Source organism: Trichosurus vulpecula, chromosome 6, assembly GCF_011100635.1.
Source record: "Trichosurus vulpecula isolate mTriVul1 chromosome 6, mTriVul1.pri, whole genome shotgun sequence".
Taxonomy (NCBI): domain Eukaryota; kingdom Metazoa; phylum Chordata; class Mammalia; order Diprotodontia; family Phalangeridae; genus Trichosurus; species Trichosurus vulpecula.
In genome coordinates this window covers 99,062,548-99,078,277 of record NC_050578.1, presented here as the reverse complement: position 1 = coordinate 99,078,277, position 15,730 = coordinate 99,062,548, and the positions used below count along the sequence as shown (strand labels likewise).

General features: G+C 39.0%; 1 protein-coding gene across 1 annotated transcript in view; it reads right to left on the bottom strand.

The window, feature by feature from the left end:
* Nucleotides 1-15,730, bottom strand: part of DCHS2 (dachsous cadherin-related 2) — a 323,005-nt gene that overhangs the window by 9,550 nt on the left and 297,725 nt on the right. The window contains exons 15-16 of the mRNA XM_036762311.1: nt 8,131-8,342; nt 5,184-5,335 (exon numbers count right to left, since the gene is read on the bottom strand). Of these exons, the coding sequence (XP_036618206.1) occupies nt 5,184-5,335; nt 8,131-8,342 (364 nt within the window). The remainder of the gene's footprint in view (nt 1-5,183; nt 5,336-8,130; nt 8,343-15,730) is intronic.

Genomic DNA, 15,730 nt, shown 5'->3' with positions numbered 1-15,730 from the left:
CCATCAGGTTAAAAACATGACCAAGAAACTGCTTGATATATTCATCTCACTGTCAAGAAACATAATTTTTTGAGCAGAACCAGGAGAACAGTGTCCATAGTAACAGCAATATTGCATGGTGATCAACTGTGAATAACTTAGCTATTTCCAGTAATACAATGATGCAAGACAATTCCAAAGGACTCATGATGAAAAATCCTATCCACCTCTGGAGAAAGAACTGATGGAGTTTGAATGAAGATTGAAGCATGCCATTTCTCACTTTATTTATTTCACATTTCTTTTTTGGTGTGTGATTTCCTTCTCAGTATGACTAATATGAAAATGTTTTGCATGATTGCACATGTATAACCTATATCAAATTGCTTACTGTCTCAGGGTGGAGGGAAGGGAGAGAGGGAGGGAGGGAACTCGAAACTCAAGATTTTTTTAAAATAAATGTTAAAAATTGCTTTCATATATAATTGGGGAAAAAACAAAACATTCACAAAAAAGAAAAAAATATAACTTCGAATATAACTTTGCATTGAGATCTTTCAGAACCATAGTCAAACATTTCAAAAAGTGAAATTCAAAAGACAAGACCATCATCGTGCAATCTAATATTTGCATAGCATTTACAAGTTTTCAAAGCACTTCCACATATTTTACCTCAATGAATCCCCACAGCAACTTCAGGAGGTGGGAAGTGTTGGTATACTTACTATTCTCATTTTACAAATGTGGAAACTGAGGCTTGGAAAGGTATCTAAGATCCAAGATCTGGCAAATGCTAAGGGGCAGAGTTAGAATGAGAATTCATGTCTTCACACATTTTGTCCTGTGATTCTTTTCATGACATCATGCTCTTAGAATTAGTAGCAATTAAGTATATACTCTGAGACTTCAAAGGGTTAGCTATCAAGGATCAGAGTCCCTGGTCTTAACGAGTTAGAATTTAACAAGGAAGACAAGAGAGCTGGGAGGCCCCATGATGAACTTGTAAATCTAAATCCCAGGACCCAGAGTCAAAGCCTGGCTCTACTATTTACTATGTGCATGACTTTGGGGGAAACTGCTTAACCTCTTTGGGCCTCATCTATAAAATGTGGAGGTTAGATCAGATGATCTCTAAAGTTCCTTCTAACTAGATCTAAGATCCCTTGGGCCCATGAAGATAAGAGCACAACACAGATTTACATAGAAACGCCTGGTAGGGAGAAAAGTTTGGATTGCTATCAAACTTGTTTGTATTCACTAGGGAAAGGCTTCACTCCCAATGAATAACTTTGCAGACAGTGAAAACAACACTGGCAAGTGGCATAGCACTAGAAGTGAAAGCCAGGCATTTTGAAGGGACATCATTCAATAGCTGAGGTCATTAGAGGTGCTAAGTCAATTCAGAGATTAGCCCAAGACTTCCTTCCAGAAATGGGCATCAGGCTCTCTTAGCTGCCAAAACTGCTTTTAGCAAAGCAGGTCCTGTTCAGTTGTTACACTTATGTCTCCTGATCCCTTTCCATCATTACAGCATGGGAATTTTTTTTCTTCCCATGTCTTACACTTCTAAACGAAACTACAAATAGATATTTGTAATTTTCTCCGTGTGGTAATGCTATGTCTGGGTATCAAGGGTGTTAGTGATCTAATCCCTGGGTACTCCTGCCATTCACAAACAACCCAGGCTGCCTGCTGGATGCTCACAGTTTAGGGTCATTCAACAGAACACAGAATTTGAATCGCAAAATTCTGCTCAATTGGGCATAGGAATAATTCCACGTAGAAGGGTGTGTTTTGTCTACAATGAACATCAGTAAGGTACATATGGAAATGTTTTGCTAAAAATAATCACCTTCTAATGTTTCTCTGAAGAAAAGGAATCTTATGCTGGTGTCTTAGCCAAGACATCAAAGTGGATGTTCTGTCAAACCTTCCCCTATAACCAGCCTTATTTTCAGGCCCTTACAATGTTTTGGGGGAGTTGAGGGTGGGAGATTACATGCAATGTCTATGTCAGGTGAAAAAAAGCAGAAATCTTTGATATAGAGAAATACATATCATTTAGTTTTGAAGTAAGAGGACAAGTAAAGGGGCACTCAGAGGCCCAAGGGACAAGTGAAAATTATGACTGCAGCTCTGTCGACGAACTCCACATAACTTCTGAGAGGCATCAAGTCGTTTGTGATAGTTTCTTGGCAGCCTTTGGGAAATTAGTTGGTTGTCTTCCGTCCAATTGGCCATGTGCACAAGGAGAATCACTGCCTTGATTGTGGCTTCAGCAGAGACTACAGATGAACCTGCCTGACTTTAGAGGGGCCCCTTCCCACTCAGGTTCATTATTATTGTTTGACCAATGATGGTCAAACAATATTCTCTCCATGCAAAGCCAACATCCAAAATCAGAACTTAACTTGGACAAGCACTCAATTATCATTGCTATGATTCCCTGCCCCACCCCACAAATCCTCCTTTAGGCTGCAATAGGGGATTTGTCAAAATCTTCTCCTTACAGGAGAAAATAATCCAGGTCTATTTTTACTTTAATACCAACCAAGAGCAGAAATGATTGATAAAAGAAGGGTTATTTTGACTGCATTGAGAAATGTAGTAATCGCTGGCTGAGTCAGAACCATACTCCTCAGAGCCATGATAGTAAGAACATGCCTCACTGACTAAACTACAGGTAATGTTGTTATCTATACAAAGATACTCAAAAGAGTCTGTGAGCTCAATGATGTGCACATTCCCATTAATGATACAGATCCCAGTTCCTGCCCACTTCGGCTTGCCCATTCTGGGTAGCTCTATGTCCTCCCATACAATTTAAGAGGTCAGCCCAGAGTGTTGGAAACCTTTTTCACCTCTGCATTTCACAAGACTACCAGGAGAACACATGGGCTAGCCATCAGTCACTCTTTAATCTCACCCTGTGACCAGCTCATCTTATTTATTGATGATGCATTTCTTCAAAGACATTTTTTATTTGGTTTCTCCCTTGTAGTTATTTGTTGGTTCCATAGTGAAGACTGCTCCCCACCCCACACCAATTTTTACCCTCTTCATGATACTAGTTTTCAATTCTTCAGAGATACTTATGTTCCATGATTTGTAGCCCATAATGTACATTAATTAAATACATAATTAAGATGGTTTTTACCTTCTAATATTTAGGAGGGCTTTGGGGGAATATTTTTAGTGGCTTAACTCTTTTTATAAAAGCTGTCTGGGAAAATTTAGATTGAAGCTTTCTTTTCCTCTTAATAAATTTTCCTCTAACAAAAGGGATATCAAAAAGTCCTCCCTTGTTCATTCTTTTTATGCCACCTATTATTTAGAAGCCTGAAATAAGGAGTTGAATTACAAGGGTTTAGTTTTCTTATTCATCTTCTTTTCTTTACTCCCCTAAAAGGAAGAGGTCTCTACCAACGATTGTGTTATACTAATATCTTATTAATATCTTGAGACACTTGCTATTTCAAAGTCCAGCTGATAACTCATATCAACCCTTGGTACAGCATCCTTGTATGTAGGATCTCTGATGTCTCAAAATTCTGTTATAAAATGATGGCGCCATTTCCTCTGACCTCCATTAACTTGGGATCTATTGATCCCATCCCAGGGTTTGCTAACATTTTTGACTTTGTCCAAAGTTAGAAAGTCCTTCCTCAATTCCTTTAGGATAAGTCCTCATTCCTAGCTGGTTATTTTACTGGCCTGAGCAAAGATTTCCCTTACATAATAGGCCTTGAATGACTCTCTGATCTCAGGGATGGATCAATGATGTTTCACTAGAAGCAAGAAGATGACCTAAATGTTAGGACAGAAGTCACCAAGGGAATTCAGATGGCCTGGGGCATGGTCCAAAATCAACAGTTCCTTGAGTTTAAAATTGTTAGTTCTACACTTCTCTACAGACGGGAAAATATAGTCTGCAAATCAGTCCTTAAAAATGATGCAGTAAATATTTCAAAACCACTGGAAGTCTGCCCTCCACATAGGCCTTATGTGCCCTAATGTTTTACAAATGAGACCCCAGCATAGGTTTTAATTAGAAAACATTGGCAGCATTGGATATTGGCAATGGAGTTCATCCATCCTTCCCCAGTTTAAATTCAGAAACTGATTTCTCTTTCTTGGCAATGTAAATCTTAGGGAACATTTTTTCTTCTTGTTTCCAAAAAGTCCTCCATCGTCAACTTTAAAAATATGCCTGGTACATAACTCTCCTCCACCTCCACCTCCACCTGTAATGATCCCAGCTAATTTATTAGAAAAACCATTTGCTGTCTCCACAGCACTTGCTTCTTCAACCTGTATACTGCAGCCTACCTTTCTAGATTTATTACTCATTTTCCCTTTGATGAACTCTATCATCTTACCGAAATGGCTAATAACTTTCCAGTTCCTAATTCTTCCCTTGAACAAGCTATTCTCCATGCACAGAATGTACTATCTGCTCAGAAAAATCCCTACTTCCTTTCAATGACCAATTCAAATTCTGCCTCTTCTAGGAGGTCTTTCTTGATCTCCAAGGTGCCCACCCCCACCCCTGCCATTTTGGATATACTTTGTATTCACTTAAAGAGATATATATATATATATATATATATATATATATATATATATATGTATATATATACACATATACATTATATTATATTATATATCTATAATATATATGTGTGTGTATATGTATATATATACACATGTATATATTCATACATACATACATATATACATATATGCACACACACACATACATTGTGTGTGTGTGTGTGTGTGTGTGTATTATTCTTCCCAAATGCTTCAGTGGGCAGAAACCATTTCATTTTTGTTATCATTTCCCCAGTGCCTATCAAGGAGCTAGACGCAAATAGGTGCTAGAGAATGTTTGTCAGTCAATTGATTCATTGGTGTATATATAAAGCAAGTTTTGTTCTAACTGGGAAAGTTCTCTCAGGGAAAGAATTCCCCACAGTCAAAACCCTCAAAGTTCTATATCATGAGACAGCTAAAAGGGATGAGGAAAAAACAATGTTCCAGACTCAAGTGGCAAATGTTTCCTGAAGAACTAATATTGGTAGTCAAAGAAGGACGGAAAATGCCTTTCAGCCATTAAATGAACATGACAAAAGGCAAAAGCAATAGGAAGTTCAGAAACAAGGGCAGAAGCCACACCAAAGTACTGCAAATCCTTGACAAACCTGTAGGAATTGGTGAGCTCATAGTCCAGAATTGTACTAGTTGCTATTACACCACTCACTGCATCAATCTGAAATGCTTCATCCTGGTTGCCCGAGAGGATTGAATACTCAATTTGCCCGTTCAATCCACTGTCAAGGTCAGCAGCAAAAACCTACGGGAATGTGAATCTCTGGTTAGTCCATATGTGCTTCAGTTTCTCAAAGATCTGTGAGTTCAGTGATGTGAGTATTCCCAGTACCTCGCCTGTGGGACTCTCTCTATATACATCACAACAATTACAACCAAGTTGCTTAGCACTGAGATTTAATCCAATGCAAATTTAAGTGAAAGTTGGGGAAATTCTATGAGTAATTCTATCTGTCAAAGACCCCAGCAGGACATGAAGCCCCCTCAGAAAGTGGCACATATGCAACTCGCCCAGAATTTTGGGCTATGGGGAAACATAAATGATTAATTAAAAAAAATTAAAGTCTAACTTCCTTGAATATTCTTGGGTTTGAGCTGAAGATGCAAATGGAACAGTGGTCAAACTAGCAGATAGACCAGAAAAGGAAGCCAACAAGAAACAAGGTAGAACCTAGCAGGTTCGAGTTAGAAGGGACTTCGAAGTTTTCCTATTTTAACTGCCTCTTTTTCAAGGTGAGGAAGCGCAGAGGCCAGTAAGGCTGACTTAAAGCTAGAAGACCTTGAACTGAGTATCAGGTTAGCTGCTTACTGGGACAGATACTTTTATTCTTCTTTTTATCTCTGTTTCCTGATCTTATGAGGGAATTGGATCCAATGATCTCTAAGCAATTTTCCAACTATAATATTCTTTAAGGATAGTTTCATTTTCATTTTAGAGACTTGCCAGAGGTGACATGGCAGGTTAGTGAAGAAGCTAAGATTAGAGCCCTGGTCTCTGGACTTTTATAAAGATGTTCTTTTCCTTAAGCTGGTCTACGTTCTTTGCCTTAAAATGGCAAAACATATATGTTTTCTCATATATATACATATATATTCTTTTTAACCTTTTTTCTAGGCAAATTAGCAAAAGGATTGCTCGTAAATAAGCAAGGTGATAAGTTTTATTCATTATGGAAGTTTGAGTTTAAAGTGATCTCTAAGGAGGTAGACATAACCCAAAGAAATTGTGGGGTATATATTTTAGAGAAATTTGATTCTCCACAAGCAGTCATTTGCTGATTTCTTCAGCCTGAGTTGTAAATAAACACAATGGGCTTGCATCATTTTCCACAGGCATTTAGCATCTAGACTTAACAGCATCTCAAACACAGAAAACTAATGATTTTTGTGGATGAGAATGAACAATGCTTGACAACTTTCTGCATTTTTTGAGATTTGGGTCCTATAAAAGCAAAAGAAAAATCTAATAACATGGTGGTTTGATTTTCCGCTACATTTGGATTTCATAATAAAGTCCTGGACTGGGTGGCAACCAGATTTACAAAATGGAAAAAAAATGGCTATAATCTGAAAAATGAGATATACCAAGTTTATTTTTAAAATCTTGCAGTGAGGTGGGAATGGAGAGTCTAACTACTTGTCCCCAAACATCTTTATTATCTAAAGGAGACAATATCCAATACAATAGGAGAGCAACTTAGACCTCAGATTCCACTGGTTTTGGGAATTCCTAGGTGTGCAAGCTCCCTCTACCAATGCAGATTATTCTACTTCAATGTGTCAGTTGAAACCTAAGTGTTCTCACCTCTAAAATGCTTAGACTAGGCTTGATTATCTTGCAGGGCTCTTCTAAACTTGCATCCTATGAAACCACCTCCAAAATAACATAGCTGGAAGTCATTCATGGAGTCTAGACTCACCACCCAAACGTCTCCAGGGTGGAATGACTCTGATCTGGGATTTAAATGCATACACTACTGTTATTAGACAGTGAACTCCCCACAGTTACAGAGTAGGAAAGAAACTCCTACCGGGAATGGAATAAACTTTTTTTTCTTTGATATCCTGTGGGGGAGAGGGCAATGTGAAATATATCGTATGGTGCTAAGATGGGAGAATTGTGGCATTTGCTATTTTTATTTTTTTTCCCATAGCCTTATTTTCCTAATGAGCATAAATGACTATGTTACCGCTGTCAGTTTCTACCTTTGCGATTTGGGGAAAATCCCTTAATTTCCCCAAACCTGTTTCTTCTTTTGTAAAATAAATGAATTAGATTAGATGGTCTATGAGTTCTCTTCCAGTTACAGGTTTGTGATCAATTGTACTTTGAACACATACCAGGACAATGAAAATTTCATTTCAAAACCCTCTTTGCATCTTGAGAACATTGCAGCTGTGTTCTTACCAGAGGTCCCTCTAGGCAGCACCATGTTGGCCTGAGACAACATTCATTCGGTTAAGATCTGATGAGTATGCTCGTATAAACCCAGACGGGAGTCATTCCCATGGGTGGTCAATCTAGACTGCCAGCTATGTTATTTTGGAGGTGGTTTCATAGGATGCAGTTCTAGAAGAGCCTTCAAGACAAACAAGCCTAGTCTAAACATTTTAGAGTGAGGAAGATGAGGTTTCAACTGACACATTGGAGGACACATGGACAGTAAGCTATCAGAGCCAGGATTTGAACCCCAATTTTCTGACTCTAAACTTAGCACTCTTTCCATTGTAATGCATTGATGTCCATTTGCACCTATAAAGATCTTGGAGATTTTCAACAATACACAGAGACTCATTTGATGAACATAGGCCATAGATATCTTTGTGTATGTTTTTTTTTATGCAGGGGGGAAGGCAGGGCAATTGGGGCTAAGTGACTTGCCCAAGGTCACACAGCTAATAAGTGTTTCAAGTGTCTGAGGCCGGATTTGAACTCCAGTACTCCTGACTCCAGGGCTGGTGCTCTACTCACCGTGCCACTTAGCTGCCCCTTAGTGTATGTTTTAATGGAAAAAAGTTTATAAAATCATATTGTATTACCTGTATGATTTGTGTATTGAAGGGCCATCCTTCTGACACTGATGCTTCGTAAGTGCTTGGATGAAAAATGGGTACATTATCATTCACATCTTGTACTAAGACGGCCACTTTGCAATAGATTGTATGCCAGCCACTTTCAGCCAAAACAATGAGGTTAATTTCATTTCTGACCTCAAAATCAAGAAACATGGGCTCCTGCACAGTGAGTTCACCTGTAAGAAACAAAAGTATGCTATGATTATATATAGATTTAGTAAGGAAATGATAGGAAAGAGGTACTTTATAGGTGTCATTCCCTAAAAAGCAGCTATTTTATGAATTTACAATGTCATTTTTAAACTGGAGATAAACATGAAAAGGAGACTAAATAATACTAATCACATTTTTCCAGGGCTTCAGGACTTCCAAAGAGCTCCCTAAAAATCCTGACAACTAACCACCCCCACCCCCAGCCAGGCTAGGTGTAACAACAGCAAGATGCCCTCAAGGACAGTGAAGAGGTAGCGTGTGCCAAAAGTTGAACCTTAGTAAAGATAGCCCAGGACCCTGAAGCCAAAGAGACCTGGCAAAGAGCAGCAATTCCCCCAGACTAACCCTGCTTCCAGCCTTGCCCAGAAACCATCACCAAGAGAAGGAATGGACTGCTATCTACCACACCATCCACCAACAACTTGACCACCATCTCCCCTCAGACCCTGATGAAGGCAGTCCAAAACCCTGACCCCAGGAGCCTTCAGAATCATAATGCTTTCAGTCCAAGTTCCGAAGACATCACCTTGGGAAGCAGCCTCTGAGAGGATGAAGCCTGGTATCATATACCCTATTGATGCCACAGCTACTGAAGTCCCAGAAAAAAAGTTCTTGTCACAAAGCCCGTGGCACTGTCAAATGGCTCAACATCAGAAACTGGTAGGCTTTTATCAGAAATGACATTCAGGAAGAAGCTTTACCATCCTCTTTGCCACTGAACCCCAAGGACCAAGGACTTTTCCATCCCACTTGTAACTGAAACATTCCATTTTTGTTGTCTCTTCCCTTGCAACGGGTACTTCTGAAGAGTGGGGGATGTCTTACTTTTCTTGTTGCATCCCCAATACTTAACACAGTGCTTTACACTTGGTAAGTGGTTGATGGGGGCAGCTAGATGGTTCAGTGGATATTGCACCAGGCCTAGAGTAAGGAAGACTGGAGTTCAAATCCAGCCTTCAACACTTATTAGCTGTGTGACCCTGGGCAAGTCACTTAATCTCTGTTTACCTCAATCCACTAAAGAAGTTAATGGCAAACCACTCCAATATCTTCACCAAGAAAACGCCATAGACAGTATGGTCCATGCATGCTCAAAGAATCAGACATGATTGAAAATGCTTCCTTCTTTCATCCCTCCCTACCTCTCTCCTTCCTTTTCTTCCTTTTCTCTTCTCTTTATTTATTTCATGCCAGAATAGGATAAGTGGAAGGAATTAAAGATAGGATTTAGGGGGGATCACATAGAATAAGATTAGAATGATTCATTTTGCTGTAGAGGGCAGAACTTGGAGCAATGGGTGAAAGTTGAAAAATTTTAGCTCAATGTCAGGAAAACCTTCTTAACAATGGGAACTATCCACAAATGGAATGGACTGCCTTGGGATTCAATGGGTTCCTCTTCACTGGAGGGCTTCAGGCCAAGGCTGGACAACCACTTGTTGGTATGATGTAAAGGAGATTCTTTTTCAGGTGTGGGTTGGATGATATGGCCTCTTACATCCCAACTGAGGAAAAGTGTACAGAATCCCAGGAGGGCAGGTCCTATGCTAACATGCAGCTTCTTGATGGAAGCTACCTGAGGCAGCCAGCCTCCTCACACTAAAGGAGACAGACTTCAAAAGGCAAAGTCCCCCTCCCCCTATTAAGGTATTCTAAATCTGCTCTTCTACTTAAACATGTCTCTTTTCCTTTTCCTTTCTCAGGTACAACAAAATCAGGGTGTGATATCCATCTATGAGTTTGACGTGCCTGTAAGACTTAATGGGTAATGAAATGACACATTTAGAACTGGAAGGGACCTCAGAGGTCATCTAGTCCAAGTCCCTCATTTTACAGATGAGGAAAATGACCCCAAGAGAGGTTAAGTGACTTGCCCAAAGTTACACAGATAGTAAGTGGCAGAGTCAGCATTTGAACCCAGATCCTGTGCCTTCAAATCCAACAGTCTTTCCCCTACTCCATGTTGCCTTGTTATAGGTTCATAGGACACAATGTGTAGACAGGGGCAGGTGAAAAAGAAACGCAAGCCAGGTATGTACTTGGAAATTATGCTACTAAGCTGGCTGCTCTAGCTCTGCTCTTACCAACTCCATTTCCCTGGTAAACCAATGCACCTCCGGATTCAATTCAATTTCAAAAGCATTTATTAAGCACATACTATATGATAAGTATTGTGCTAGGTACTAGGGATAGAAACACATATACACAAAATGAAAAGTCCCTGCCCTGAAGGAGCTTCTTTCTTTTTAAAATCAGATTTTACTGCTATCTCTTTTTAACATCACCTAGGTTTACATCACCTCATTCCTTCTAGAGATCCATCTCTTAGAACAAAGAAATTTTAAAGGAAAATAAAATGAGAAAGAAAATAAAATTCAGCAAGTCTAGTCAATCCGTGTTTTTTTGTGCCATTATATGCAATGCTCCACAACCATTGGGAGCTTATATTCTAACAGAATAAAGTATTCAGTCAAGAAAATATCAAAGCTAGAAGACATTTGTTGGGACATCCAGGGAATGCCATGCCTGCTTAGATATAGTTTCTTTGTTCCACTTTTGAAATAGAAAGTGCTTTTAGGATTTTATCATTTATACTCTGGCCTTGGGTGCTCAAAATGCTATTTCTAATTTTTTCTTATTATTAACCCTTATTTTTTTCATTTTCATATCCAAATCGGTTGCTATTTTAGAATGAAAACCCAATCGTTCTCCCTAACCACAGTCGATTGTTACCAATGTCCCTGACAGAAAATTCGGAGCAGACCTCACATGTGGCAGCAGCAGAATCTCTAAGATCTCTTGTGATGGGTTGGTGATGAAAGCAAGCGGTCTTCGATCCATTTTGAGGCCCACATGTCTGAGGGGTGTACAGGGAGCTCCAGCAGCTCAGAGGAGCCCGAGTCTGAGGTGGGTCTGAGATGGAAGGCGCCCAGCCTGGGCTTTGTTTCCATCTATACTAGAACACTTGACATGGTATCATATTCTGTTACTGTTTATGTAGGAAAAAATAATAATAGAAATGCAATATAAAATTGTTGCAGTGTCACTTTGTAGAAAATGTGCCAATTACAGGGCAGATCAAAGGGCATTTTTTAAAATAAAAGGCTTGTGTTGGGGCTTTGATAATTGGAATTTTGCACTTGGAGCAGCTCCGCGGCTCTAATGCTTTCCTTGCTCTGTTTTATTTTTGGTGTAACAAGTGGCATATGCCGTGAAAGGTTTGCAAATCGAGACGCGCAATAGGCAGTCTGTGAAAACAGTTCAAGGCTGGGACGTCCACTAGGCTGACATTCTCCCCCCCAGAGAGCCAGAAAAGATTTCTCAGGGACTTCAAAAGGGAATTATAGGCAGTGAATTAAAAGTAGGATCAGGCTTTGTATTACAACAGCAAGAATAAGACTGAAATCTGCATTTCTCCAAGGGGGAAGAAGCCATCATTTGCCATAGTTCCTAATGTGTAGCGGCTGACATACAAGTACCAGCTCCACTGTGTTTTACTGCAAGTAAATTGAATGTTGCTGATATTCTTCTCTTAAAATACACATAGAAACACATACTTACTTCATAGGGAATTTATTCCAGTGTTGGTATTAATTGCTTTTCTTTTAAAAAAAAGTGATTAAACAAATCTCTCTATATGCAGATGTATGTATACATTGTATAATATTGTGTATACATATACAATACAGAATAATAAATAATGTTACTATGGTTGGTATATAATAAGTGTATGAATATATGTGTATATGTGCATGTATGTGTATATTTATTTAGTACAGACCTGAAATCTCTTTAGTATTGAGAACTCCTAGTATAGAAATTTCCTCCACTGATGCCCATCAGCAAAATGTCTATAGGTTATAACTTCAGAACGTTGCTTGGGGCACTGAGAAGTTAAATGATTTGCCCACAGTCACTCAGCCAATATGTGTCAAACATGGAATTTTGGTTTCATTATGCAACTCATTTTACGCATATATGTGTGTATGTGATGGCATGTAATATGATATATACACACAGTTATACATAAATGTTGCCACATATATGTGCAATTTTCAGTGATGGCAAGACTGTTGTGATACATTAAAAGAATGAAACCTCTCCACAGAGTATGTCCTTTTCCTATGACTTATGTATAAGTTATCAGTAGAACAGTGCTTCCCTATATCAATATCATACAGTACAGGGACAGGTCGCACATCTCTCAAATCAGAATGTCCCTGGACACAACTTACTTGACAAATATTTCTATTATTCAAGAAACTTAATAGGTTCCCTTCCTCTAAAATGACATCTTTGCAACATTGGCCATTTATGTTTCATGTTAATATACCAAATAATACGATGAATTTTACCATCTGTTATTCACATGAACGTTCAGTCAAACAACTGTCAGAGCCTCACACATAATCCCCACTGGTTTAGCCAGTGAGTCATAGATTCTCCTAAGCAACAGTGATGCATAATGTTTGGAGACAGAATTCAACCCTGCAATGATGGCTAGGTCAAGTTTGGCTCAGTAAGTATAGCAAAGAGCATTTTCTTCACACACACACACACACACACACACACACACTCATGACTTCTTGCACTGATGACAGAAGAAATATTTTTCTTTTAATCACATCCCTTTCTCAAAAAGAAAGGATGCAACTGAAGACATCGATGCTGCTGACTTGTTACTGCCACTTACACTTCAACATAGCACATGACATTTGGCAGGGCTGTGGCAAAGATTAGTTTGAGTGGTACATCAACAGAAGGGGTTAGTGAGCTATGATACATATGCCAAAGAGATGTACAAAATGGTCAAAATTAGAGTGAGATGTTTGGGGAGGAGTGGGATGTAAAATGGCAAAATATGCCTCCTCTCCTACTTAATCAGATTCCCTTTCCATCTTCCTTTTCTGTTCCCCTTCAAGCATTCAGATGTATGTTCCATTCCTGCTAACCTATGCTATGGTGTCAACTGATAACCAAGGTGTTTTGCAAATAGGGAAACACTTGAAGACTGACATTCTTGTTTCTGGAAGCAGCAGAACTAGAACTGGGCTGAGATTCTGAAAGGACATGGGAAAGAAAAAAAAAACAATCTACCAAACTGAAGGACCCAGATCTGGAGACCTCCCTCACCTGGAACCTCCCTCATGTGGAGGTATGCCTTCTTGTGCTCTCTACTGAATTGTCAGAGAAATTCAGTAACAACTTGACCCTCTGTAATGGAACCATCCAGTCAGTCAGTCAACAAGCATTTACTAAGAACTTACTATGTCCTGGGGACTGTGCTAAGTGCTGCTATGAATACAAAGAAAGGTGAAAATATGGTCCCTGCTTTCAAAGATAAAGATAAATAGATAGATGTAGATCTACACACACACACACACACACACACACACACACACACACCCCAAACATTCCCTTCACCTTAGACATCTGATTTCACCCACTAGATATATCTATACCTATCTATCTATACACATCCAATATATATGTGTATATATGATTTTATCTCTCTACACACACATATATACAAGATATATATTATCTCTACACACATACATATATGATATACATTATCTCTACACACAAACACACACAACAACAAACATTCCCTTCACCTTAGATATCTGATTTCTCCCACTATATATATTTATGTCTATCTATCTATCTATCCATATACATACAATATATATATATGATTTTATTATCTCTCTCTACACACACATATATGTATATATAAGATATATATTATTTTCACATACACACATGTGATATACATTATCTCTACACACATGCGCGTGTTGTCTTTCTTTCGCTCTCTCTTCCCCTCCCTCCCTCTCTCTCTGATATCTCTCTAATTTCAGATCCTCATCTTCCTCTGCCCTACTCCATTCCCAGTCTCCTCTCTTATTCTCTGATCTCCCATTTCACAGCACCCTTGGGAATCCACATGTCATAATTAACAGTGTTCTTTTAACCTTAGACTTCTTATTCCTTTCATAATCTTTATATCTTCTTGTATTCACAGAAACCCAGATCCATATGTTTGGCCCTTCTGTAACATCCCTGACATGACACTTTGAGACCCTCCCTTTCGCACATTACTCAGATACCTCACTTCTTCTGAGGTCACTCGGTCAACATCACCCTATTTAGATCCTAGTCGCTATTATCGACTGGCCCCAAGTCATTCTCCCACCTTTCTCAAGGAACTGCCTACCTCATGCACATTCTTCCTTCTCAACCCCAACCCTTTTAGCTCAGACTTGCGGACTCCTTTATATATTTGTATCTCTGACATCATGGCCTCCTAACTCATCAATGTCCTAAACTGCCATGACCTAAATCTTCATTTGCCCAAAGCAGCTCCCAAGGATGGTCATAGTTCATTGTCACTCTAAACTGTGCTATCTTCATGACCTGGAGTCCCAATCCAGAATTTTGAAATTTCTCTCCAATCACGGCCTTCTATCTTTCCATCTCTCCTTGTGCTTCCTAAAACTATTATTGATTTTCACTGCAATCTCCAATCCCTCTGCCTCTCCAATTTTCCCCGTCCAGTTCAACTAGACCACAACTAGGTAGTCAGTGGGTAAGAGTACTGGAGTTGGCATTGTGAAGACCTGAGTTCAAATTTTACCTAAGCTCTGTGACCCTGGGGAAGTCACTTAACTTCTTTCAGACTCAGTTGTTCATCTGTTAAAACAAGATTAATAATAACATCTACTTAACAGAGTCATGAGAATCAAACAAGATAACATATGAATAGCATTTTTCAAACAGTAAAAAGCTACATAAATTGTTGTCATTATTATCTGTAAGCCTTAAGTCCCTTCTCCACTTGTTCTATCACTGCTTACGTATTGTCAAACCTCTCCAGCTGAGTCATCTTGATTTGGGCCTCAAAGGTCCTGAAATAGCACTATAATAAAGTCTGGAGTATGTACAGAGTGTCTCAGATGACGGGTCCCTATGTGGAGACACTAAAAGGCCTGTTTCCTACCTCCATAAAGTCTTTCATATCTGTTGACTTCTCTTCACTCAAGGCCAGCTACGCAGGTTTAGGTCTTCTTCATCACCCTTCATCTATAATAACCTCACAATAGCTTTCCCTGCTTCTCTTCCCTCTTCAATCCATTCTCCATACAGTTGACAAAACAATCTTCTTTAAATATGGATCTGACCAAGCCATTCCCTTTCTAAAAAATCATTGAGAGTTCCCCATTGCCTCTAAGATAAAATACAAATGTTGCAGTAAGGTGTTTAAAAGGCTTGGGGTTCCAGCCATTTTTTGTTTCTTTTTTTCATTTTTCATTTCTTTTTCTTTCATTTTAATTTTTATTCATTTGTT